We start from the raw sequence: 24496 nt of genomic DNA, 5'->3' as shown, positions 1-24496 counted from the left end.
ACACAAGGAAACTTTTCATTGATAATCAAAAAAAAAAAAAGGTTTACAAGACAGGAATGCAGGAAAACAGATGCAACAAGGAAAGGAAACTGCAAAGACCAAAAGACTAAGATCCTAGCCTACGCAAAATCCGCGCCAGAACATCATGAATCCCGTCAGTGCTTGCAGCTTGCCTAGTCATGAAGGAACGAAACTCAGCATTGGCTGCTTCTTGCGCGTCCAAACGAGAAGCCAGCATAGCTTGATTCTGATGAAGAGTTTCCAAGGTCTCCATCAGAGCTGAGGTTTCACCAGAGGAAGAAGCACCAGTATTTCTGCCCAGAGGGACAGCAATCTCAGCAGGGTGATCTTCTGGAAGATCTTCAGCTTGTGCATCTCCCATTTCCTCATCTGAGTCTGACTCAGAAGGAGCCTTGGCATATTCTGGTTCAGGCAGCTCAGAAGTTCCATCTTCCAATGCTTGAAGAATAGCTGCTAGGTTTGTTGGAGGAGTAGGACCAGCAACTTCAGCACGATAAACCACTACTGGAAAGACCATGAGAGGTGCTTTTTCAGAAGGGTTCATTCTGAACCAGTTGAACAGCCACTGAAAATCTCCAGTCAGCACAGGAAACCAGAGCACAGAAGACCGGGGTTTCCACACCACGATATCTCTGCAGAGATTTTCTTCTTCCAACTCATCTGCAGGTATCTTCTCTTCAAGAACGCTTCTGTTCCTGATGAGACAGTGGTGGCTGCTCTCACCAACTTCCAACCGGAGACCACGAACACCAGGAGCTTCAGACATAATCCTTCTCTGAGTGTCTGTAGCCTTATCCAGAAAATCCTGACGAAAGGTATTCCAGAGGTTGTTTGTAGCATACTCATCCAGATGATTAAGGTGAGCAGCACCTAGAATCTCCAACCAGCCATTTACATCAGCATGTAAAAGCTCCAGATAAGTTTGAGTGGTAGGGGTTGGAGGGTTGACAGTGAACCTTGAGTCGGGAAGAACAACACTATAGGGATTAGGTGTTCTGGTGGGAAAAGGGTATGAGAGGGATGAAGAAATATCTGATGGAAGGGTTAAAGGAGAGGAGATATCAGATGGTGAAAAAGGTGGTTCCGAGAGGATGAATGAGGAGGAAGAGGTGGTGGAGGTCTTTGAAGAGGGAGGTGATTGACGGGAACCGTCAAGGGGTTGATACACTTTGAGAGGGTCATAGGAGATCCTAACTCTTTTAGGTTTGGTTTCTGGTTCAGCAGATGCCTTTCTCTTTTGTTTCCTATCATTGTCTTGATTCCCAGAGCTTGACGATGGATTCATGATGAATTTTCAGATATTGGAAACTGCTAGGGTTTATGATATGAAAAGAGAGAGAGATGAAAAAGAAACCGAATGCAGAGAGAGAAATATGAGAGGGAAAAGAAACGTTTGAAGAGTATATAAAAAAAAACTGAAAGAGAGTAAATGATGAAAAGCATTTAATGTTACGTGACATGAGGAGAGATAATAATGACAAAAGACGTGATTTGCACAGTTACCTAAGTAGACGTCCCCTCAACTGCACGCACGCTTGTCCAGGAATAGTGAACACGTGTTTACCATCTGGATAGCCAGTTACAGCTGTTTTGCTTTTAGAGAGATTCTGAATCAACTTAGACACTGAAACGTTAGTAATAACTGAATCACAAATTCTAATTGATTTCTATCAGAACTTCTTAAAAAATTTCATATCAAAGGATACTCATACGTAAGAATTTCTCATCTTCTCATTCTGAGCTTGTTTCTGAAGACCCAATTTGTGCCAATTATATTGAATCCATCTGGTCTAGGAACAAGATCCCAAACATCATTCCTTGTAAACTGATTCAGTTCTTCTTGCATAGCAATTATCCAGTCTGGATCTTCTAGAGCATGATCAACAGAAGTTGGCTCGATCAAAGATACAAGACCTAATTGACAGTCTGCATTGTTCTTAAGGAATGCTCTTGTTCTGATTGGATCATTCTTCTTTCCAAGAATGACATCTTCTGGATGACCAGAGATGAGTCTGGATGATCTTCTGACAGATGGTTCTTCAGAAATGCTTAGATTGTCCAGAGAAGCTGATACTTGATCTTCAGATTCCTTGCTTCTGAGAAGCTCTGCTTCTGATGCGTTGCTTCTTGACTCAACAACTTCTGATATGTCAATATCATAACCTGCAAAATTATCAACCTGCTTTGGTTTTTCAGAACCAAGCTTATCATCAAACCTGATATTGATTGATTCTTCTACAACCAATGTTTCAGTATTGTATACTCTGTAGCCTTTTGAGCGTTCAGAATATCCAAGAAGAAAACATTTTTGAGCTTTGGAGTCAAACTTACCAAGATGATCTTTAGTGTTCAGAATAAAGCATACACATCCAAAAGGATGGAAATATGAAATGTTGGGCTTTCTATTCTTCCACAATTCATAGGGAGTCTTATTTAGAATAGGTCTGATAGAGATTCTATTCTGAATATAGCATGCAGTGTTTATTGCTTCTGCCCAGAAATGCTTAGCCATATTGGCTTCATTGATCATGGTTCTGGCCATTTCTTGCAGAGTCCTATTCTTTCGTTCTACAACCCCATTTTGCTGTGGAGTTCTAGGACAAGAGAAATCATGGGCAATACCATTTTCTTTGAAGAACTCTTCAAAGGATCTGTTCTCAAATTCACCACCATGATCACTTCTGACCTTTATGATTTTACACTCTTTTTCAGATTGAATCTGAATGCAGAAATCAAAGAACACTGAATGAGTCTCATCCTTGTGTTTCAAGAATTTTACCCAAGTCCAGCGACTATAATCATCTACGATGACTAATCCATATTTCTTTCCTCTGACAGATGCTGTTTTGACTGGTCCAAACAGATCAATGTGCAAGAGTTCTAAAGGCCTTGAGGTAGAAACAACATTCTTAGACTTGAATGCAGGTTTGGAGAACTTGCCCTTCTGACATGCTTCACAAAGAGCATCTGATTTGAATTTCAGATTAGGGAGTCCTCTGACAAGATTCAGTTTGTTAATCTGAGAGATCTTTCTCAAACTAGCATGACCTAATCTCCTGTGCCAGACCCACTGCTCTTCAGAAACAGACATAAGACAAGTCACCTTCTGACTCATAAGATCTTGCAGATCTGTCTTATAAATGTTGTTCTTCCTCTTGCCTGTAAATAGGATTGAGCCATCCTTCTGATTTACAGCCTTGCAAGACTCTTGATTAAAGATTATATCATAACCGTTGTCACTCAATTGACTGATAGATAAGAGGTTATGAGTTAAACCTTCTACAAGAAGTACATTAGAAATGGAAGGAGAGTTACCAGACTTTATAGTTCCAGAGCCAATTATCTTGCCCTTCTGATCTCCTCCAAACTTGACTTCTCCTCCAGACTTAAGCACCAGGTCTTGGAACATAGACCTTCTTCCTGTCATGTGTCGCGAGCATCCAGAGTCCAGGTACCATGACATGTTGTGCTTTGTCCTTCTTGCAGCCAAGGATATCTGCAATAGGAATAATCTTATCCTTAGGTACCCACATTTTCTTGGGTCCTTTCTTGTTAGATTTTCTCAAGTTCTGATTGAACTTGGGTTTAACATTATAAGCAATAGGAGGAACAGCATGATAATTTTTAATGTGAGTTTCATGATATTTCCTAGGTTGTGTCACATGCTTCTTAGTGTGTGTAATGTGAAAACTTTGAGCATGTGAAGTGTGCCTAATATCATGTGAGTGGCCATACTTGAACTGATCATACAATGGCTTGTATGTGAGTTTCATTTCATCAACAGGTTCAAGTTTGTATGGGGTTTCACCCTCATAACCAATGCCTACTCTCTTGTTTCCAGACACAGCATATATCATAGAAGCTAGCTGACTTCTGCCAATACTTCTAGATAGGAACTTCCTGAAACTTAAATCATATTCTTTCAGAATATGGTTTAGACTAGGAGTGGATTTTTCTGAATCAGAAGGAGATCCAACATTATTGGATAATTTTAAAAGTTTTTCTTTTAATTCAGAATTCTCCAACTCAAGCTTCTTTGTTTCAAATTCAAATTGCTTTTTCAGCTTTTTGTATTTGAGACTAATCTGAGACTTGAGTTCCAGAAGTTCAGTTAGACCGGAAACTAACTCATCTCTAGTAAGTTCAGAAAATACCTCTTCAGAATCTGATTCTGATGTAGATTCTGATCCGTCATCTTCTGTCGCCATTAACGCACAGTTGGCCTGCTCATCTTCTGAATCATCTTCTGACTCATCCCAGGTTGCCATAAGACCTTTCTTCTTATGAAACTTTTTCTTGGGACTTTCCTTCTGAAGATTTGGACATTCATTCTTGTAGTGTCCAGGCTCATTGCATTCATAGCACATGACCTTCTTCTTGTCAAATCTTCTTTCATCAGAAGATTCTCCACGTTCAAATTTCCTTGAACTTCTGAAGCCTCTGAACTTCCTTTGCTTGGTCTTCCAGAGTTGATTTAGCCTTCTGGAGATCATGGACAGTTCATCTTCTTCTTCAGATTCTGATTCTTCAGGATCTTCTTCTTTGGCCTGAAAAGCGTTAGTGCATTTCTTGATATTAGATTTTAATGCAATAGATTTACCTTTCTTTTGAGGCTCATTTGCATCCAGCTCTATTTCATGACTTCTCAAGGCGCTGATAAGCTCTTCCAGAGAAACTTCATTCAGATTCTTTGCAATCTTGAATGCAGTCACCATAGGACCCCATCTTCTGGGTAAGCTTCTGATGATCTTCTTTACATGATCAGCCTTGGTGTATCCTTTGTCAAGAACTCTCAATCCAGCAGTCAGAGTTTGAAATCTCGAAAACATCTTTTCAATGTCTTCATCATCCTCCATCTTGAAGGCTTCATACTTCTGGATTAAGGCTAGAGCTTTAGTCTCCTTGACTTGAGCATTTCCCTCATGAGTCATTTTCAAGGACTCATATATGTCATAGGCTGTTTCCCTGTTAGATATCTTCTCATACTCAGCATGAGAAATAGCATTCAGCAAAACAGTTCTGCATTTATGATGATTCCTGAAAAGCTTCTTTTGATCATCATTCATTTCTTGCCTTGACAGCTTTGCGCCACTGGCATTTACTGGATGTTTGTAACCATCCATCAGAAGATCCCATAGATCACCATCTAGACCCAGAAAGTAACTTTCTAGTTTATCTTTCCAGTATTCAAAGTTTTCACCATCAAATACCGGCGGTCTAGTATAACCATTGTTACCGTTGTATTGCTCAGCAGAGCCAGATGTAGATGTAGTCTTTTCACTTTCATCAACCATCTTTTACTGAAGCGTTTTTCTCTTCCTGAATCTTTTCTAAACACGGTTAAGTGCTTGCACCTTAGAACCGGCGCTCTGATGCCAATTGAAGGATAGAAAAACACTTAGAAAGGGGGGATTGAATAAGTGTGACTTTAAATCTTGGACGATAAAAATAAATTGCACAATTATTTTTATCCTGGTTCGCTGTTAACGAAGCTACTCCAGTCCACCCCCGCAGAGATGATTTACCTCAACTGAGGATTTAATCCACTAATCGCACGGATTACAATGGTTTTCCACTTAGTCCGCAACTAAGTCTTCCAGAGTCTTCTGATCACACACTGATCACTCCAGGAACAACTGCTTAGTTCACTCCTAAGACTTCCCTAGAGTATTCTGATCAACACGATCACTCTAGTTACAAACTGCTCAGCCAACTGCTAAGACTTCCTAGAGTATACTGATCACACGATCACTCTAGTTCTTTACAACTTAATGTAATTCTAAGAGTATTACAAATGCTTCTTAAAAGCGATAATCACAACTGTGATATTTCTCTTAACGTTTAAGCTTAATCTCACTAAGATATTACAACAGCAATGTAGTGAGCTTTGATGAAGATGAAGATTCTGAGTTTAGATTTGAACAGCGTTTCAGCAAGTTTGATATAAGTTGTTTTGGTGCAGAATCGTTAACCTTGCTTCTCATCAGAACTTCATATTTATAGGCGTTGAGAAGATGACCGTTGAATGCATTTAATGCTTTGCGTGTTCCGTACAGCATCGCATTTAATGTTATACGCTTTTGTCAACTACCTCGAGCCTTGTTCACGCTGTGTCTACTGACGTAGCCTTTAGTAGCTTTAACGTTCCTTTTGTCAGTCAGCGTAGTCTGCCACGTGTACTTCCTTCTGATCTGATGTTTGTGAATACGACGTTTGAATATCATCAGAGTCAAAACAGCTTGGTGCATAGCATCTTCTGATCTTCTGACCTTGAAGTGCTTCTGAGCGTGATACCATCTTCTGATCTTCAGTGCTTCTGATCTCATGTTCTTCTGATGCTTCCATAGACCCATGTTCTGATTCTGCTTCGACCATCTTCTGATGTCTTGCCAGACCATGTTCTGATGTTGCATACTGAACCATTTGAGACACATCTTCTGAGCGCTGAATTATGCGTACTCTTTATATATATTTCCTGAAAGGGAAATTGCATTGGATTAGAGTACCATATTATCTTAAGCAAAATTCATATTATTGTTATCATCAAAACTAAGATAATTGATAAGAACAAATCTTGTTCTAACAAAACAAATGTTGATTACCAAGCAATCTATGAATATAATGATATAAGTAATGAACCTGTATCATTGTATCCCGCATTTGAGCAGCAGAAATTTCCAATATATCCGTACATTCCCGGTCCCAAAAGATGAATTTGCAAGGTATGCCTAAATGCACTGCTTCGATTTCAATTTTATACCTGGAGAATGGATTAAGACCAAGATGAACAAACAGATATTTATGGGAAGTAATGAACATGAATGCGACAGCATTTCCTAAGAAACTCACCTGAATATTTCGGCCTCCGTCTTATGCTTGTTATCGCATTCGAAAGGAGGTTTATCACCACGAGCAGCTTTAGGACACGCATGGCATGCTCGGTAATACCAGCCAAAAGAAGACGCGATAAGTTTTCTGGTTTCAGCAACGGTAGCGCAGAAAGAGATCTGCATTCAATAAATTTAGCAAGGGCATTAGCGTATTAGGTGGCAGTGAACTTGGAAATTAGTTAATATCCATGAAGATTTCCCCAAACCTGTTTCAGTTTCTTGATTTCACTGAGAGGCAGAGCCAAAGCACCAGACAACAATCTCTGCATTGGAGTTTGTCTAGAATTGTCAGAATTCGTGGAACGGGAGAGGTTATGTGAATTTAGGCTAAGCTGGCTAGAGACCGCGATCAAAGTGTCCTTAGGTATACTGCAACATAAACTCGTGATTCAGCAAAAGAGGAATCATAAACTATTATTTAGGACAGTGCTCAAAGTATTTAGGATACCTTTCAAGGAAATGTTTCACGGGTGGCAAATCTGCATTGATATGTAGTTTCGTAACATGGAAGGTGTTTATAACCGAAAGCGGATACTGTCCTGCATTTTAAATAGAAGACTATAAATCTATATTTACAATTATATAATTGCATAAGAGAGTACTAAAAGTCCAACCTTCTTCTTTAACTTTTGCATATTGAAGCAAAAGAACAGTAGGCACGGACGTATTAACTCGTTCTTCGTCAAACTTGAAGAACTGAGCGGCATAAGTTTCCCAAAGGGTGCAATTGATTGTATTGTTGCTGGGCATGGTAAATTATGGTTGTTAGTAAACTGCATATACATAAAAAGACACTCAGGAAAACATTGAAGGTGGAAAGACGTACGTTGCATCCCTAAGGATCAGGTTAACCTGTAATTTCTTGCTTCCGCCATGTTTCTGGGCATACCCGATACTTTCAACGATACCAATAACGTCTGAGAGTCATATATATCAACAGAAAAACATGACTACCGAAAAACATATAAACAAAACACATCAGAGAAACATTATCTATCATATAGATAACTGATAAACATATAAATCAAAAACATCAGAGAAACATCATTAACACATATATTATATTATAGATAAGCATATAAACCAGAAACATCAGAAAAACACTATTAACATATATATTATACCACCAGTAAGCATGTAGACAAAAAAAATCAGAAAAACATTATAAACATAAATATTACCAATAAGCATATCTTTTTGAATTTTCCCGGTTATAATATCAGCAAAAGTCGTAAACTTGGGTTTCTTTGGCTGTATCTCATGTTTGTTAACATCAGAAACAGTTGTTCCTCCCGTAAACCTCACCATAAACCTGTGGGCAGAAGGTTTGAACACCAACTTATTCGGCTTAACTTTGAAGTTCGACACAGTATAGGTTTGGTCCAATTCAAATCTGTCATTGTATGCAGCCGCATACATCGTTGGTACAACAACATGGATATCAAACCCCTGTGAAAGGTAGTATATGAGTCAGAAAACTATTATACATATATCCAACAGTAAACCTGATCAGTAGTTTTCACACATATATTTACCATTGTTTTTAAGTATTTTTAAGTTATATTATTTAGTGTTTTATTTCATTATTCGTCATTTTATGCTTTGGTTGTATGTTTTAATGTTTTCAGGATCATATGAATAAATCGGGAAATAAGGAAGAAAAGTGGAGTTCTGAAGGCTGCACGGCCTGTGCAGACCTGCACGGCCCGTGCAGAATCAAATGTCATCTCCCATACAAAAACCAGAGAGTTTGCACGGGCGCCCGTCCAATTAGGGGTGGCAAAACGGGTCGCCCGCCCCGCCCGCTGCCCGCCCCGCCTTATGCCCGCCAAAAAACGAGCGGGGCGGGCATGCCCGCCAAGTAAAATGGGCATTAAAATCATACCCGCCCCGCCAAGATGGCGGGTTGGCGGGCGGCGGGCTTACCCGCCTATTTTTATTTATATTTTTTTAATAGATTAATATGCTTTTTTTACCTTTTAATTAAACTTTTCACTTATTTTTTAAAACAATTTTTTATAAAAGTAATTTTTTAACAAATTTACTCTAAAAAATATTACATATATTTATAAATAAATGTATAAAATAAACCATCAAGAATTGCAATTACTAGAATTAACTAAAAAAAGAGTGAGTTTTGGAGGAGGAGCGGGTTTTGGCGAGCGGCGGGCTTTGGCGGGGCGGGTATGGCGGGCGGCGGGTTTTGGCGGGGCGGGTTTTGGCGAGCGGCGAACCTAAAATCCCAACCCAACCCGCCAAATTTTGGCGGGTGCGCGGGCGGCCCGGCGGGCCCCGGCCTGTTTTGCCACCCCTAACTACAATGGTGACCTTATAATGGCCCAAGAGACTTAAACTAAAAGTTTTGCCTGGGGGTTTGGATCGAAGTTTTGTCCGAGAGACTCAACACCCCGCCTGAGGGACTCAGAATCCCATCAGACATGCTTAACATATAATCTCGCATAAAGGATTTAGAGTCCCATCAGAGGGATTCAACGCCTCACTCGAGGGACTTAGAGTCTCACCAGAGAAGCTCAACATATAATCTCGCTTGAGAGGCTTATGATCTCATTAGTATGATGCCTCCAACGCTTAAAGTTGTTCGCCCTTTATCAAGTCCTTGTGCTTGAGGGACTGTGCAGTCATATATTTCCGATGGACCTACTAAGGGCAAGGGGACTGTACGACTAGTAATGGGTGGCATCCTTACATGGCTCACCACTAAGGGCAACTTTGCACCAAACATTCCCCCCAGTTTTGAGAAACGTGAGAAATGACATCTCTTGATCAGAGAGAATTCAGGTCAAGGGATTGAACAACGTTTTCTTAAAAAATAGGAATTCAACAGCTCACTATCAAGACTAAGTGGGCAGTTGTCATTCTCGAGAAGCCCTAACTTCAGGCCCATTAATCTCTATAAATACCACATCTCTAGCACAAGAAACAACAAGTCATAATAAAAAAATACCACCGAACAGAGTTTTTTACTACCGTGAACAAACTCTAAATCACTGAAAATAACTAAAATCTCTGGTCACCCCTACTAACATAAGAATGACACACATCCGTACTTTTTGAATCTGCAAAAATAATAGAAATCGTAATGATTGAATCTACAAAAATGTTTCATAATTTTTTTAGTAAAAAAAAAAGAAAATTATGGCAGTTATTTAACAAAAGAAAAAAAACTATCATTTTTTCTTATGTTTTTGTTTAGGTTTCTTTCCTTGATCTTTTCATTCAACACACGCTGTGACTGTTTAGCTCGCTTAATTTTTGTATTTACACTGTGTTTGGTTTCGTGGAAAGACAAAGGAAAGATAGAAGAAGGAAGGAAAGTAAGTAGATAGATCTTCTTTCCATAATTTGGCACCACTGCAAAAAGGGAACGAAAGAATATTTCACCTGGGGCCCACAAGAAAATTCTTTCCGCGCAGGATTGAAAACACTACAAAAAAAGTTGGATGTAGCCACGTAATGTTGCGACGTGATTATCACGTGGCTCCAAAAAGTGAGTTGCGACGTGATAATCACGTCACTATCAGGTTTTAATAATAAAAAAATAAAGCCAACGTTGGCACATGGGGTGTCAGAAATTTAATTTTAAAAAAAAAGTTGCGAAGTGAAAAACACGTCGCAACCTTTAAATAAAAAAAAGAAAAATGTAAACAGATAAATTAGTCTGACAAAGGGGGGAATTCCAAAGGGGGGAATTTCAAATTTTCATATTTTTTTGTTGCGGCGTGTTTTTCACGTCGCAAACGTGTTTAGAATTCCACGCCAACAGTTTGACTAACACATTAATTATTGTGTGGGTGTTGCGACGTGATTTTCACTTCGCAACCTAGACACGTGAAAATCACGTCGCTAATATTGATATAGGTCTTCGCGTCTTGCTCCTCTTCCCAGAACCCCCTTTCTGCGTATTCTCTTCTTCCTCTTCCCCCAAACCCTCTTCCTCTCTTCTTCCACTTCCTCCATAATCCACCATTTTCAATCCTCTATTTTTGTTACAATCTCCCATTTTCAGGTATGCAACCAATCTCTACTTGTTCTTGTCCATTTTTTTTTATAATTTTTTTGTTAAGAAACTGATTTTGATTTAATATGTGTAGGTGAAGATTTTTTATTTTGATTCTAGTATAAGAACTCACTCATTCTTCAACTTCATTAAGGTATGCTTTTTTCAATTTTATTTATATAATTTTTCTGATTTTTTTTATGTGATTATATATATAATTTGTTATAGTTTGTGATTTGTTATAGTTTGTGATTTTTTTATGTTTTTTTAGATGATTTTTTTTATGTGATTTTTCTGATTTTTCTGATTATATATATATATATATATATATATATATATATATATATATATATATATATATATATATATATATATATATATATATATATATATAGTTTGTTATAATTTGTTATAATTTGTGTTATATGTTATAATTTGTTATAGTTTGTATTATTTATAGTATGTATTATTTATTTTTTGATGTGATTATAGGTTAATTTGTAGTATAGTTTGTTATAATTTGTAGTAGTTTGTAGTATAAATTGTAGTATAATTTGTTAATTTGTTATAGTTTGTTAATTAATAGAATGTTATAATAATTAGAATGTATATTATTTGTAGTATGTATATATATAGATTAATTTTTAGAATGTATATTATTTATTGAATGTTAATTTTTATGTGATTATATAATAATTTTGTAGAATGTAATATTATTTATAGTATGTATAATTTTTAGAATGTCATTATAATTATAGATTTTATAAAAACGGAAATATTATATATAATATGTATTATTGTTAGAATGTATATATTGTTAGAATGTTAGAATGTATATAATATTTTTAGATTGTTATAGAATGTATATATTGTTAGAATGTATATATTGTTAGAAAATTATATTGTAGAAAATTATTTACTTATAGTTGATATAAGTAAATGTTTAATTATTGTTACTAAAAAAGAGAATGATTGGATATATGTGCAGTATGGAATATTATTTGTATTATCGTAGTTGGATGTACGATAGAGTGGAACCAGGAAGACGTGCACTTAAACCCAATTTTATAGAAGGAGTTAACGGGTTTATCACGTGGGCGTTTGCTCAAGAATGTTGTCGAAGCAAAGGAGGAGTTAGGTGTCCCTGTCTTAAATGTGAATGTAGACCTATAATTAGTGACCCAGATGAAGTGGTCAGGCATTTGTATAGAAGGGGTTTCATGGAAAATTATTGGGTCTGGACGTATAATGGTGAAAAATTGCCGAGTAACGTACCAGACACTAGCAGTACGCATGCTTCAAGTAGTCGTCCGTCAATGGAATATGAGGAAAGACCGCCTATTGAATATGAGGAAAACTTTAATCAGATCGGTGACATGGTTGAGGATGCTTTTGGTGTGAATGTGACCTATGATCAACCTGAAGATTGTGATGGGGAAGAGATGCCGAACGAAGAAGCGCAGAGATTTTATCAATTGTTGAATGAGATGAATACGTCGTTTTTTGATGGTTCGTCTGACTCCAAGTTATCAATGTGTGTGAGATTATTGGCCGCCAAGTCAAATTGGAATGTTCCTGATCAGTGTTTGGAATTCTTTGTAAAAATGATGTTGGACTCAACTGAAATGAAAGACAACTTACCTACAACATTTTATGAAGCAAAGAAGTTGGTGTCGAAGTTGGGCTTAAGAGTAAGAAAGATTGATTGTTGCATTAATGGTTGTATGTTGTTTTATGACAATGAGTTTGGTACTCAAGATGGATTGTTGGAGGAATGCAAATTTTGTATGAGTCCAAGATATAAAGTTCGCAGTAGAGCCATTAACACTAATCAAGACCGTGTAGCAGAAAAGTCCATGTTTTATCTTCCGATAATTCCAAGGTTAAAAAGAATGTTTGCTTCAATGCACAGTGCAAGTCAGATGACATGGCATCATACAAACAAAACAAGTCCAGACACTATGCGGCATCCATCTGATGGCGAGGCATGGAAACACTTTGATCGAATACATCCTGATTTTGCCGCGATACCTAGAAATGTCAGGCTTGGATTATGCTCAGATGGTTTTGCTCCTTATGTTCAAGCGTCGGGAAGTGCGTATTCTTGTTGGTCAGTTATTGTAACCCCTTACAACCTTCCTCCCGAGATGTGCATGACAAAACCATATATGTTTTTGACGTGCGTCATTCCAGGACCTTCGAGTCCAAAAGCCGGAATTGATGTGTATTTACAACCTTTAATTGATGATTTGAAGAGGTTGTGGATTGGTGGAGAATGGACTTATGATATATCACGTAAACAAAATTTTACTATGCGAGCTACCTTGATGTGGACCATCAACGACTTTCCAACACTGGAGGTTGCATGGTATGAAAAGTCATGATTGCCATGTTTTTATGGAACAATTGCTACCAATTGCATTTGGTTCTCTACCTAAACATGTGCTTAATCCACTGACTGAAATTAGTCAATTTTTCAGAGATATTTGTGCTTCAGCTTTAAAAGTAGATGACGTCATTAAGTTGGATCGAAATATTCCAGTCATTCTATGCAAGTTGGAACAAGTATTTCCGCCTGGTTTTTTTGACTCCATAGAACATTTACCTGTGCATCTTGCCTATGAAGCTTATCTTGGAGGACCTGTTCAATATAGGTGGATGTATCCGTTTGAAAGGTTCATGGGTGATTCAAAACGATCAGTGAAAAATAAGGCTAGAGTTGAAGGATCGATATGTGCACATTACTTGCATCGAGAAACATCACATTTTTGCAGTCACTATTTCAAGCATTTGATGTTAACTCCAAGAATCATTCGAAATCCTGTCAATGTTAGTGAAAGGAGTCAATTCACTTTATCGGTCTTCGGGCTTCCAGGCCGTCCATCTGGAAAAAAGGGTGTGCATTGGTTGACCCAACAAGAAATGCAATCTGCCCATGTTCATGTCTTGATCAACTGCGTTGAAGTTAAACCATTTCTTGAGTAAGTATACATACCCCTAACTTTTAATTTTCTTTACAATCATAAAACTCATTACTCTGAAACTTATAATGTGTTTCTTTTTAGGGAATTCAACAACACCTATTTTCATACTACCGGTGTACAATCAACATCTGGTGTCATCCATGCTCAATTCCCAGCATGGTTTAAGGAGAGAATGTATAGCATTGTTGCACCGACTCCCGAAATACTCCATTTGAGAAACTTGTCTCAAGGCCCTATTCAAAGCGCAAATGAATGGCACACATACTTCGTGAATGGATATAAATTTCACACTCATACATGGACTGAAGGGAAAAAGACCATAAACAATGGTGTTTTTGTGAAAGGAGTTACAGATGGTGGTGAAGATGACTTCTATGGTTTTGTCAAACATATCTATGAGTTGGTGTACACTTACTTGGACTCGGAAAATAAAGTTGTCTTGTTTTATTGTGAATGGTATGATCCAACTAGAGGCACAAAAATAGATAGGACATATGGTACTGTTGAGATTCAAATGGACCGGAGGTACAAAGAGTAATACCCTTTCATAATGTCACATATTGTTAGGCAAGTTTACTATGTTCCTTATCCTTCATTTGTGCCACGTAAACGAGGGTGGTGTGTTGTCATAAAAACAAAACCAATGGGTCATATTGAATCTGACGATCTAGTGGAAGAAGATCTTGCTTTCCAAGTTGATGAAGTGGAACAAATTAATAATGTGGTTGCAGATGAACAAACTACAAGTTTGTCTGATACAATGGTTGAGGGGCATCTAGTTGATTCGTCTATATTGGATGAAGAGCATGAAGATATTACATCTGAGGACAATATCACATCAAATGATGAGAATGATGTGGATGACGAGCACGAAGATTTAGAATAATGAATATGTGTTGTTGAAAATGTATTTTTATAATTTCACTTAATGAACTATGTATTGAATGTGTTAATGACAACCAGTTGTTGAGATTATATTTTTTTAATTTTACTTAGTGAACCATTTGCTGAATATATTTATATTAATTGTGTAATCTCTATAAATAGATAAAATGCCACCCCAGCTTGATAAAGGTAAGGGTGTAGCTGATGATAGTGGTAAGAAGAAGCACCAACGCCCACGATTAGTAGTATGTCAGTCACCTTAGTTGGCCACGTGTCCTCCCCCGCAGAGTCAGGTTAATCGTATGTCCATGGCTAGTACTCAGGGTTTTCTGCCACTACTCTCCTCTCAGTATCCATATGACAGTCCGTCTTTTATTACCCCACCACCACCTGGTTACCCATCCTTCCAGCAGACACAGATGCCCCCATCCTTCCAGCAGACACAGATGCCCCCATCCTTCTAGGAGACACAGATGCCCCCATCCTTCCAGCAGACACATGTGCCCCCATCCTTCCAGCAGACACATGTGCCCCCATCCTTCCGGCAGACCGGAGGATCTAGTTTTCCACCTCCCACACAGACTGGTCCCTCATCTTTCCAGCAGACTGGAGGATCTAGTTTTCCACCTCCCACACAGACTGGTCCCACCCCACATCCCCCACATGTGCCCCCATAGGATGATGATCAGGCGGAGGATGAGACTACGGAGGACGAGACTGCGGATGATCAGTTGGATGGGAGTGATCTTCGAGGGGATGATGATCCGAGTCAGATTCATATCATTGACGGCAGATTTTTTATTAGGCCCGAAGGAAGCTCGTAAGTTTCTTATTTATCAATTTTTATTTAAGTATACATTTCCATTTTTTATAACTTTATAATTAATGTTAATTCAATTAATGTTGTTTAGATTCACGCCGAGTCGGACTGCTGCCAAAGTTATAAGTTATATAATTCAGCAGAATTATAAAAAGCTTATAAAGACTTTTAAAGATGTTAAGGGCGATGATAGAGATCATTGGTTTGCGAAATTTCAGGTATACTTAATTTATTGTTTAAGTTATTGTTATTTAAATAACTTTTTCACTACAATTATCTAACTTTTATTTTATCTACTTTTAATGCAGGAAAAATGTGTGTGGGAACCAATGAAAGAGAGACAGATTAAAAAAAATTATTATGGCAGAACTGCAAGACGACTTTCTGACATGCTACGACGTGTTAGAAAGCGTTGGGAACTTCATGGCATCCGTCCTAGTTGGATAGGAGAATAAATCTTTCGGGAACTTCTTAAATATTGGGAGAGTGATGAGTTTGCGGCCAAATTTGAAAATGCAAAGAAGATGAGAGCATCTGAAAAGGGTGGTTGCCTTAATGCTGTTGGAAGTATAAGCACTGCTGAGCATGTTCGTCGCATGGTAATAATTATTACCACTTCTCAAAGTTATAATTTCAATTAATAATTGATATTATTAATTATAGTTTATTTTGTTATTTAGACTAAGGAATTAAATAGACCTCCACTTATGACCGAGCTGGTTGCGAGGACTCGGAAAAAGAAAACAGGAGCTTTTGTTGACAGTCGTACACAAAAAGCTATGGTAAGTTATTTAAGCTATCGGTATTATTTTTTAAGCTATCTGTATTATTTGGTTAAGCTATCGGTATTATATTTGGTTAAGTTATCGGTATTATTTGGTTAAGTTGAGTATTATATTTGGTTAAGCTATCCGTATTATATTTGGTTAAGCTATCGATATTATTTGGTTAAAGTTGAGTATTATATTTGGTTAAGCTATCCGTATTATATTTGGTTAAGCTATCGGTATTATTTGGTTAAAGTTGGGTATTATATTTGGTTAAGCTATCCGTATTATATTTGGTTAAGCTATCGGTATTTCTTTAAGCGATGAATTGTGATGTATTTGGTGGTGATTGTGAAGTGCCGATAAAGTGTTGATATATATGAATCAAATTGGTGATCAAAGTTAGAATGTATGTGTTATAATGTATGAGTTAAATCGGGATTATTATTCTGATTTATTAATTAATTCCGACAGGTAGAATGTATGTGTTATAATGTATGAATTAAATCGGTATTATTATTCTGATTTATTAATTAATTCTGACAGGTAGAATGTATGTGTTATAATTTTCATGTGGCATGTGACATGTTGTGGCGTGAAAATCATGTGGCAACTAAATTTGTGGCGTGAAATTCATGTGGCAACTAAATTATATTTAACTTTTTTTATATGTGTAGGATGATTATCAGGCATTGCTTGTACAATTTCTGACTGCTAATCCTAAGTATACTCCAAGACCGGGAGAGCCGCTTCATCCAGATGTAGATTTTTATCTTTGGAGTAAAGTCATTGGCGGCAAGGGGCCTAACGGGTGTTTTTTTGGTGGTGGAAATTTGGCAGGCACCTTGAGATCTGATGATAGAACTCTATATCAAAGAGTTCTCGACGGGGAAGGAGGTTCACGTCCTGTAACTTTAACAGATGAACAGAGAGACACTGTAAGACAATTGGCGATAAATGAGGTGAGGCGTGAGGCGGCGGAACGTGAAGCGGCACTGAAAGCCCAAATGGAGGCCCAAATGAGGGCAATGCGGAGTGAGCATCAGCGGGAAATGGAGGTTATGGCGAAAAGACAATCGGATATGGAGGCACAAATACGACAATTTATGCAATCCTTTGGTGGAAACCAAAATATGGGGAGTTCTGCGCCGACTGATCAGGAAAATCTAAATGAGGATGAGTTTCCCGACCCGGATTGATGGTTGATTTAGTTTAGTTTTTATTTTGTTGTTATAACTTTTAATTTTGAATTTGTGTAAACTATTAATTAAATTATAATTACATTATTTAGTAATATTAGATTTATAATTTTACTTTCTTAATTTTAATATTAGATTTATATTTAGTTTATTGAATTAATTTATAAATTTTAATATATTTAGTTTATTAATTTAATTAATTATATTTATATATATATATATATATATATATATATATATATATATATATATATATATATATATATATTTGGTTTTTCCAAAAAAAAAATATTAGTGACGTGATTTCCATGTCACTAAGTAGTGACATGAAAATAACGTCGCAACAATTACACATTAAATGCGCATTTCAGTTGACTCCTAGGCAAATTTAGTGACGTGATTGCCATGTCACTAAATAGTGACATGTAAATCACGTCGCAACTAAAGTTGCTTTTCAAATTTTGCGACGTGATTTTCACTTCACCAAATAGTGAAGTGAAAATCACGTCACTAAAAGTTGCCACATTGCCTCCTGCGACGTGAATTTTCACTTCGCAAATATTGGTTTGTGATGTGATTTTTTGATTAGTGGCGTGATATTCACGTCACTACTGAGGCTTTTTTTTGTAGTGAAAGAAACGAGAAGAAGAGACCAATTTTATTTTAAAATGACATAAACAACCCTTTGAATAATAATAATAATAAAATGTTGATCTAGTGAATCATTTCTTGTTTTTTACTAAATAATAATGATGCTATTTTTTGATTAAAATTATTAACCTCTTTTTTTCTTACAAAATGCAAGGCCTACTGTGAGATGATGAAAATATGATTATATTTTGAAATTTTAAAAATAATTATTCATAAATATTTTAATAACCATTATCTAGTTTAAAAATAATTAATGGACAATTGAATTTTAGAATTTAAATTTTTGCAAAAATATTTTTAATTGAGTTTAGAAAATTGTTTATTTTATTTAATTAAAACATAAAAAAACTTCATTTATAATTGAAATATTAAAACTTCATTTAAAATTGATTTAAAGTTAATTACTAAATAAATAAATAATTAGGGTTATTTTTGTCATTGTGTAACAATAAATATCTTTTTCTACATTTTCTATTCAATTAAATATCTTTCTCTCCTTTCACTTTCTCTTATACCAAACAAACTATATAATCTTTTCACTTTCCACCCTCTTTCTTTCCTTATACTTTCTTTCTTTTTACTTTCTTTCCTTCCACTTTCTTTTATAATCCAAACAAAGCATTACTGTCGTATAATCTGTATGTGTTACTTCATTAGTATGAGTGTATGACAAGAAGAGTTGAAAAGTATTGTCACTTACAGTAATTATCAAAGTATATGGTCAATGGATTCATATGGTGTAGGTGTAGCGCTAGTCTCTTAGAGCATCTCCAATGGTAGTATTTTTCAATGAGTTCTCCAACTAGACATTAATATAATAATTAAAAATTGAATTAATTTGCCATGTCATAGTAGAGTTGCATTGCAATGCAACTAGTAAAAAATTGTGGTACCCAATCAAATTAATTTATGAGGTAAAGTTGTGGGACCCATTTGAATTACACTAATAAAATAAATATTAAATAAATTATTTTAAGATGATATGACTGGTGGGACCCATAAAGAACTCACAAATGAGTTGCACCATTGGAGATGGTCTTAGAGAGGGATGCCGTACGTAATAAATATGCCATGCCTATGACGTAATAAATATATGTCTATGACGTTTAGAGATACAATTCAAACTTGGAATAATCCACAAGCATGTACTCTATATAAGACTGACTTGGATTTCGTGAAAGTACTCAACATTTGTTACTTCACCATGTTTTCTGCAACAGAAATAGCACTATCTTCTCTCATTCTCTTCACTTTCACATACTTTTTATTCACATTTTTCTCAAAACCAAAACAGAAAAACATTAACCACAAAAAGCCACCAGGTCCACCAACCCTACCAATAATCGGAAACCTTCACATATTAGGTACACATCCTCATCAAAAACTTCACTCACTCTCCAAAAAATATGGCCCAATAATGTCCTTACAACTTGGTCAAATCCCAACCGTTGTCATTTCATCTTCAAAAGCAGCAGAACTATTCCTCAAAACTCACGACTTAGTTTTCGCAAGCCGGCCAATGATTCAGGGATCTGAAATGATATCTTATGGTTCCAAAGGGATTGCTTTTTCTGAGTATGGTCCTTATTGGCGTAGCAGGAAGAAATTTTGCACTTTGAAGCTTCTTAGTCCTTCCAAAGTGGAGATGTTTGCTCCTATTAGAAAAGAGGAGTTGATTGTTTTGGTTGAATCATTGAAGAAAGCTGCTTTGGTGGGTGAGGTTGTGGATGTTAGTGAGGCTGTAGAAGGTCTTGTTGAAAATATTTTATATAAGATGGTATTAGGTGGGAATAAGTATGAGCAATTTGACTTGAAGAAGCTTGTTAAAGATACTATGAATTTATTTGGAGTTTTTAATTTGACTGATTATATTCCTTGGTTAGGAGTATTTGATCTTCAGGTATGTACTCCTCTGATCTTGATTATAAATAACAACAAAAATATTATATGGGTATCTAGATTCTTATTTAGTTTTTGTTAATCGACATTATATATTAATTTAACTCCTTTGTTGGATTAACTCGAGGTTTCACAAAAATCGGTAAATCATTGGATGAGATGCTAGAGATGATACTAACGGAGCATGAACAAACTACTAATGTAGACAAAACTCGTGGTGAAGACTTTGTAGACATACTTCTTTCGATGATGCACCAAACCCTTGATCACGAAAGTGAAGAAAATCATGTCATTGATCGAACTAACATTAAGGCTATTTTACTCGACATGATAGTGGCAACGATTGATACAACTACTACATCAATTGAATGGGTTTTATCTGAGCTATTAAGGCATCCAAGAGTGATGAAAATTCTTCAAAATGAGATATAAGATGAAGTAGGAAACAAGAAAATGGTTGAAGAGAAAGATTTGAAGAAGTTGAATTATTTAGATATCGTGATTGATGAAACCTTAAGACTTCATTGTGTTGTACCCCTTCTAATTCCCCGTGAATCTAGAGAGAGCATCGTAGTTGATGGTTATTTCATAGAGAAAAAGACTCAAGTTATGGTAAATGCATGGGCAATAGGGAGAGATCCTAATATTTGGTCAGAAAATGCTGAAGAGTTTTATCCAGAGAGATTTGTTAACAAAAAATTGAATTATCAAGGACAAGATTTTGAATCTATACCATTTGGTTCTGGTCGTAGGCGTTGTCCTGGGATTCAACTGGGCTTACTTACTGTTAAGTTGATTGTAGCTCAATTGGTACATTGTTTTAATTGGGAACTTCCATATAATATTAGCCCTTCAAACTTGAACATAGAGGAAAAATTTGGAATGACAATACCAAGAGCTCAACATTTGCACGCAATACCCCAATATCGTTTGGTTGATGTCAAACATGAATAAATCTAAGAATATTCAACAAGTTTACGAATAAATCTAAGTATAGTTGGTCTATTAATGGTATTTTAATAAAATAAATTAATGTATAATATTTTATCTTTATCTATAATTATATATAAAGGGGATACAAATTTTTAGGTTGATCTATTTTCTATTCCATAATTACCCTTTCATTTAATAACATAATTCTAAAGAGAAAGCATCAATTTAAATAACTTGTCTAAGTAATAACCATCAGACAGTTAGAAAAAAAAGAGATATGCATAAAAAATGACATAAAGTCGTAAACCTCATATTACCTCCGTTTTTTATTATAAGTTGTTTTGAATTTTTTACACATATTAAAAAAAATAATAATTGTTGTATGCAAATGAGAAAATATAAAGGTTTTTATAAAATTGTCTTTCATTAATGACATGTGAAAGATAAATTTACATGATTGAAAGGGGAGAAAATAATAAATATTTGGCAAAATATCCTTTTTGGTCCTTTACCTTTACTCCGGGGACTAATTTGGTCCCTTAATTTTTAAAAAGACCAATATAATCCTTTATGTCTTCAAACCGTGCCATTTAAATCCTTTCTGTCTAATTCTCACAAACATCGTTGATGTGTGCATGTGTGGCATCCGGCGTGGCAGCTGACATGTCATATGTTCATGCCAAAGTCATCAAAATTCCAAACAAAATTTTAAAATTTAGTCTACACAAAAATCGAACTAAGGACCTCAATTAAGAGAAGGCACATCTCCATCAACTGAGCTATTATTCACTTGTAAATTAAAATTTTCATTTTAATGAATTAAATTATCCTAAAAGCTCATAATACATTGTTGCTGCAACCATTCCTTTCTCTTCCACTTTTTCCAAAATGTCGTTCTATAAACACAAAGTATGAACACAAAGCATTATTTCTCAAACCCCAAAACACAACATACCAACAACAACATCAAAATAGGAACTTCAAGAAAACAAAACAATTCCAACAATAATTTATTCCGGTTTCGTAAAACAATCCATTACTGTTATTTACAACCAGTAGCTTCAAATTCATTATAGCAACCAATTTTGTAAATACAAACTAGGGTATTTCAATGTCTTTAAACACATGAAAATGAGAATCCTAGCCTACTAAACAAAGACTAAACTTCTAGGTTAGACATCCTTTAGGTTCTTTGCGGCGAAATTGTGATCTTCAACATCTTTTTCTCCATCGGAATAGCGTCAAAATTGCGATCTTCAATTTGATTTGATTTCAGTTGTTCAATTCTTGATTTTATTATTAGTTTTCAAATCGATTTCTTTCTTATGTGTTTTTAGGTTTTGGGAATGGAATGTCCTTTTGGTTTGATTTTATTATTGTTCAATTCGATTTCTTTCTCATGCGTTTCTTTCTTAATTCGGTTTGGAATGACCTTTTGATTTGATTTGGTTTCTCATGCATTTCTGGGTTTTTGGATTTATGGGAAGATGATGAAGAACAATCTAGATAACCAAAGGTTTTTTGGGTTTGATATTTGGTTAGGTTAAATTAGGATTACAATAATTATATTTAATGTGTCAATTATATCAGAAAAGGTGAATTGGGTAAGTGGTAAGGTAATGTGCTTTGAAACCCTTGTGACCTAGGTTCAAACCTTGGTGAAAACAATATTTTTAAATTTTTCTTGAAATTTTGGTGAACTTGATGATTACCATATGCAGCATCACAATATTTTTAAATTTTTCTGGAAATTTTGGTGAACTTGATGATTACCATATGCAACATCAGCGCCAGGTGTATGTCAAGTTGTGTTGTATTTTGACTTTGACTAACGGACCAAACGGAAAGGACTAGCATGACACTGTTTGAATACATAAAGGATTATATTGGTCTTTTTAAAAATTAAGGGACCAAATTGGACCCCAGGGTAATGTTAAAGGACCAAAAAGAGTATTTTGCTTAAATATTTAAAGATATAATAGAAAAAATATCATTAATTATTCAATTTTGGAATTGTAAAGCGACTTATATTTAAATACAATCGAATTCGGTATTCCTCAAATTTTGTCCTTAGCAGGAGCTCGTTTACCACTCGAATTCAATTACTTGGTTTTTTTTTTGACAAATTCAAACTTAACTCATATCATTAATCAAAAGATGTTCAATACAAGGAGGTATCAAATGAAAACTACTACGTCTAGACCAAGAATTTGAAGCCTTTGCTATACAGTGGGCAACCGAATTCGCTTGACGTTTAATAAACTTTACCTCAAAGTTAGGATAAGAAAGCAACAAGGATTGTAAAGTAGAAATAATAAGACTAAACTCGGATCTACCCATGTGCTTTGATCGAAGGGCTTGAACAACCATTTGGGAGTCGCTTTCGAAGATGACATGCCGAAGATTCAAAGTTATAGCTCCTTGAATTGCCTCTTTAAGGGCAAGGGCTTCCGCTTCTAAAATAGAGTGATTACCTATATCCCAAGCCAAACCTGCAGATATAAAGCGACCAAGGTTATCACGAACACACCATCATCTAATAGTGGTACCTTTTTTAGAGTTGAAACCTGCATAGACATTACACTTGTCCATCCCACATCAGGGGCTTCCCATCGCGTAGAAAGTTGGGTAGGATTAGCTATAATTTGATCCTATTCAGCCGCAAACCAAGCCTGCCAGTTACTTAGAGCCAACAAACCAAGAGTTGTGGCCTCATCATTCTCATTATCCCATAATTTATTATTTCTATTCCTCCATAACACATCTAACATAACAGCGATTCTCCTAGCAGTCTTCCTATCCTCCCGACTACAAATATCAAAAATAAGAGCTTTAGCATCAACAAAGGAAACTAAACGGGATTCAATCACCGAGTACAAACCTGCTGCCCGCCAACAATGGTTAGTAGCATTACATCCAAACAACACATGCCAATCATCTTCAATATTAGCTTCACAAAACTGGCACCCTAACAGGCACTGAACATGAAATTGTTGGAGTCTTAGCCTGGTCGGTAAACAACCTCTACATATCCTCCATAAAAGATGTTTAACCCGAGATGGTGCTTTGATGTTCCAAAGACTACACCAATTCTCTGCCTCTTCTCCCTTTAAATGTTTTGCTTGGTCTTCCCTCCAAAGTCTATACCCAGATCGCACACTATAAATCCCATTTTGCTCATCCTTCCAAATCATTTTATCCTCTCTCACATCCTCGACCAAAGGAACATGAAGGATGCTTTCTTTAGCTGCATCATCAAAGAGATCACTAATCATCTGTACATCCCATTGTTTAACATTAGGCAACAATAGATATTTAACAGTAATATTATACGCACCTTGTCCTTGAGGGCCTTCTAAATACCCAACTTCCTTCCCTCGAAGCCAAGACTCGCTCATTACCTTAATGTGACTCCCATCTCCTATAATC

General features: G+C 36.1%; 1 protein-coding gene and 1 pseudogene across 1 annotated transcript; both read left to right on the top strand.

The window, feature by feature from the left end:
• Nucleotides 1–16132: 16132 nt before the first annotated feature.
• LOC131637236 (uncharacterized) lies at nucleotides 16133–17584 on the top strand. Its single transcript, XM_058907819.1, has 3 exons — nucleotides 16133–16217; nucleotides 16299–16400; nucleotides 17063–17584. The coding sequence occupies exons 1-3, from the start codon at nucleotides 16143–16145 to the stop codon at nucleotides 17582–17584; spliced, it is 699 nt and encodes a 232-aa protein (XP_058763802.1). The 5' UTR covers nucleotides 16133–16142.
• A 1750-nt stretch (nucleotides 17585–19334) lies between these two features.
• On the top strand, nucleotides 19335–21088 carry LOC131637235 (cytochrome P450 CYP736A12-like; annotated as a pseudogene).
• Nucleotides 21089–24496: the final 3408 nt, after the last annotated feature.

The sequence above is a fragment of the Vicia villosa genome, unplaced genomic scaffold (assembly GCF_029867415.1).
Source record: "Vicia villosa cultivar HV-30 ecotype Madison, WI unplaced genomic scaffold, Vvil1.0 ctg.001953F_1_1, whole genome shotgun sequence".
Classification (NCBI taxonomy): domain Eukaryota; kingdom Viridiplantae; phylum Streptophyta; class Magnoliopsida; order Fabales; family Fabaceae; genus Vicia; species Vicia villosa.
The sequence above is the reverse complement of the archived record's forward strand: the minus strand, read 5'-3'. Positions and strand labels throughout refer to the sequence as shown.

Bases quoted from the DNA above. Each gene is read 5' to 3' on its own strand.
- LOC131637236 (XM_058907819.1), top strand. From the start codon at position 16,143: ATGAGAGCATCTGAAAAGGGTGGTTGCCTTAATGCTGTTGGAAGTATA. The intron at 16,218-16,298 runs GTAATAATTATT...TTTGTTATTTAG, and splicing joins CTGAGCATGTTCGTCGCATG to ACTAAGGAATTAAATAGACC. The intron at 16,401-17,062 runs GTAAGTTATTTA...TTATATGTGTAG, and splicing joins GTCGTACACAAAAAGCTATG to GATGATTATCAGGCATTGCT.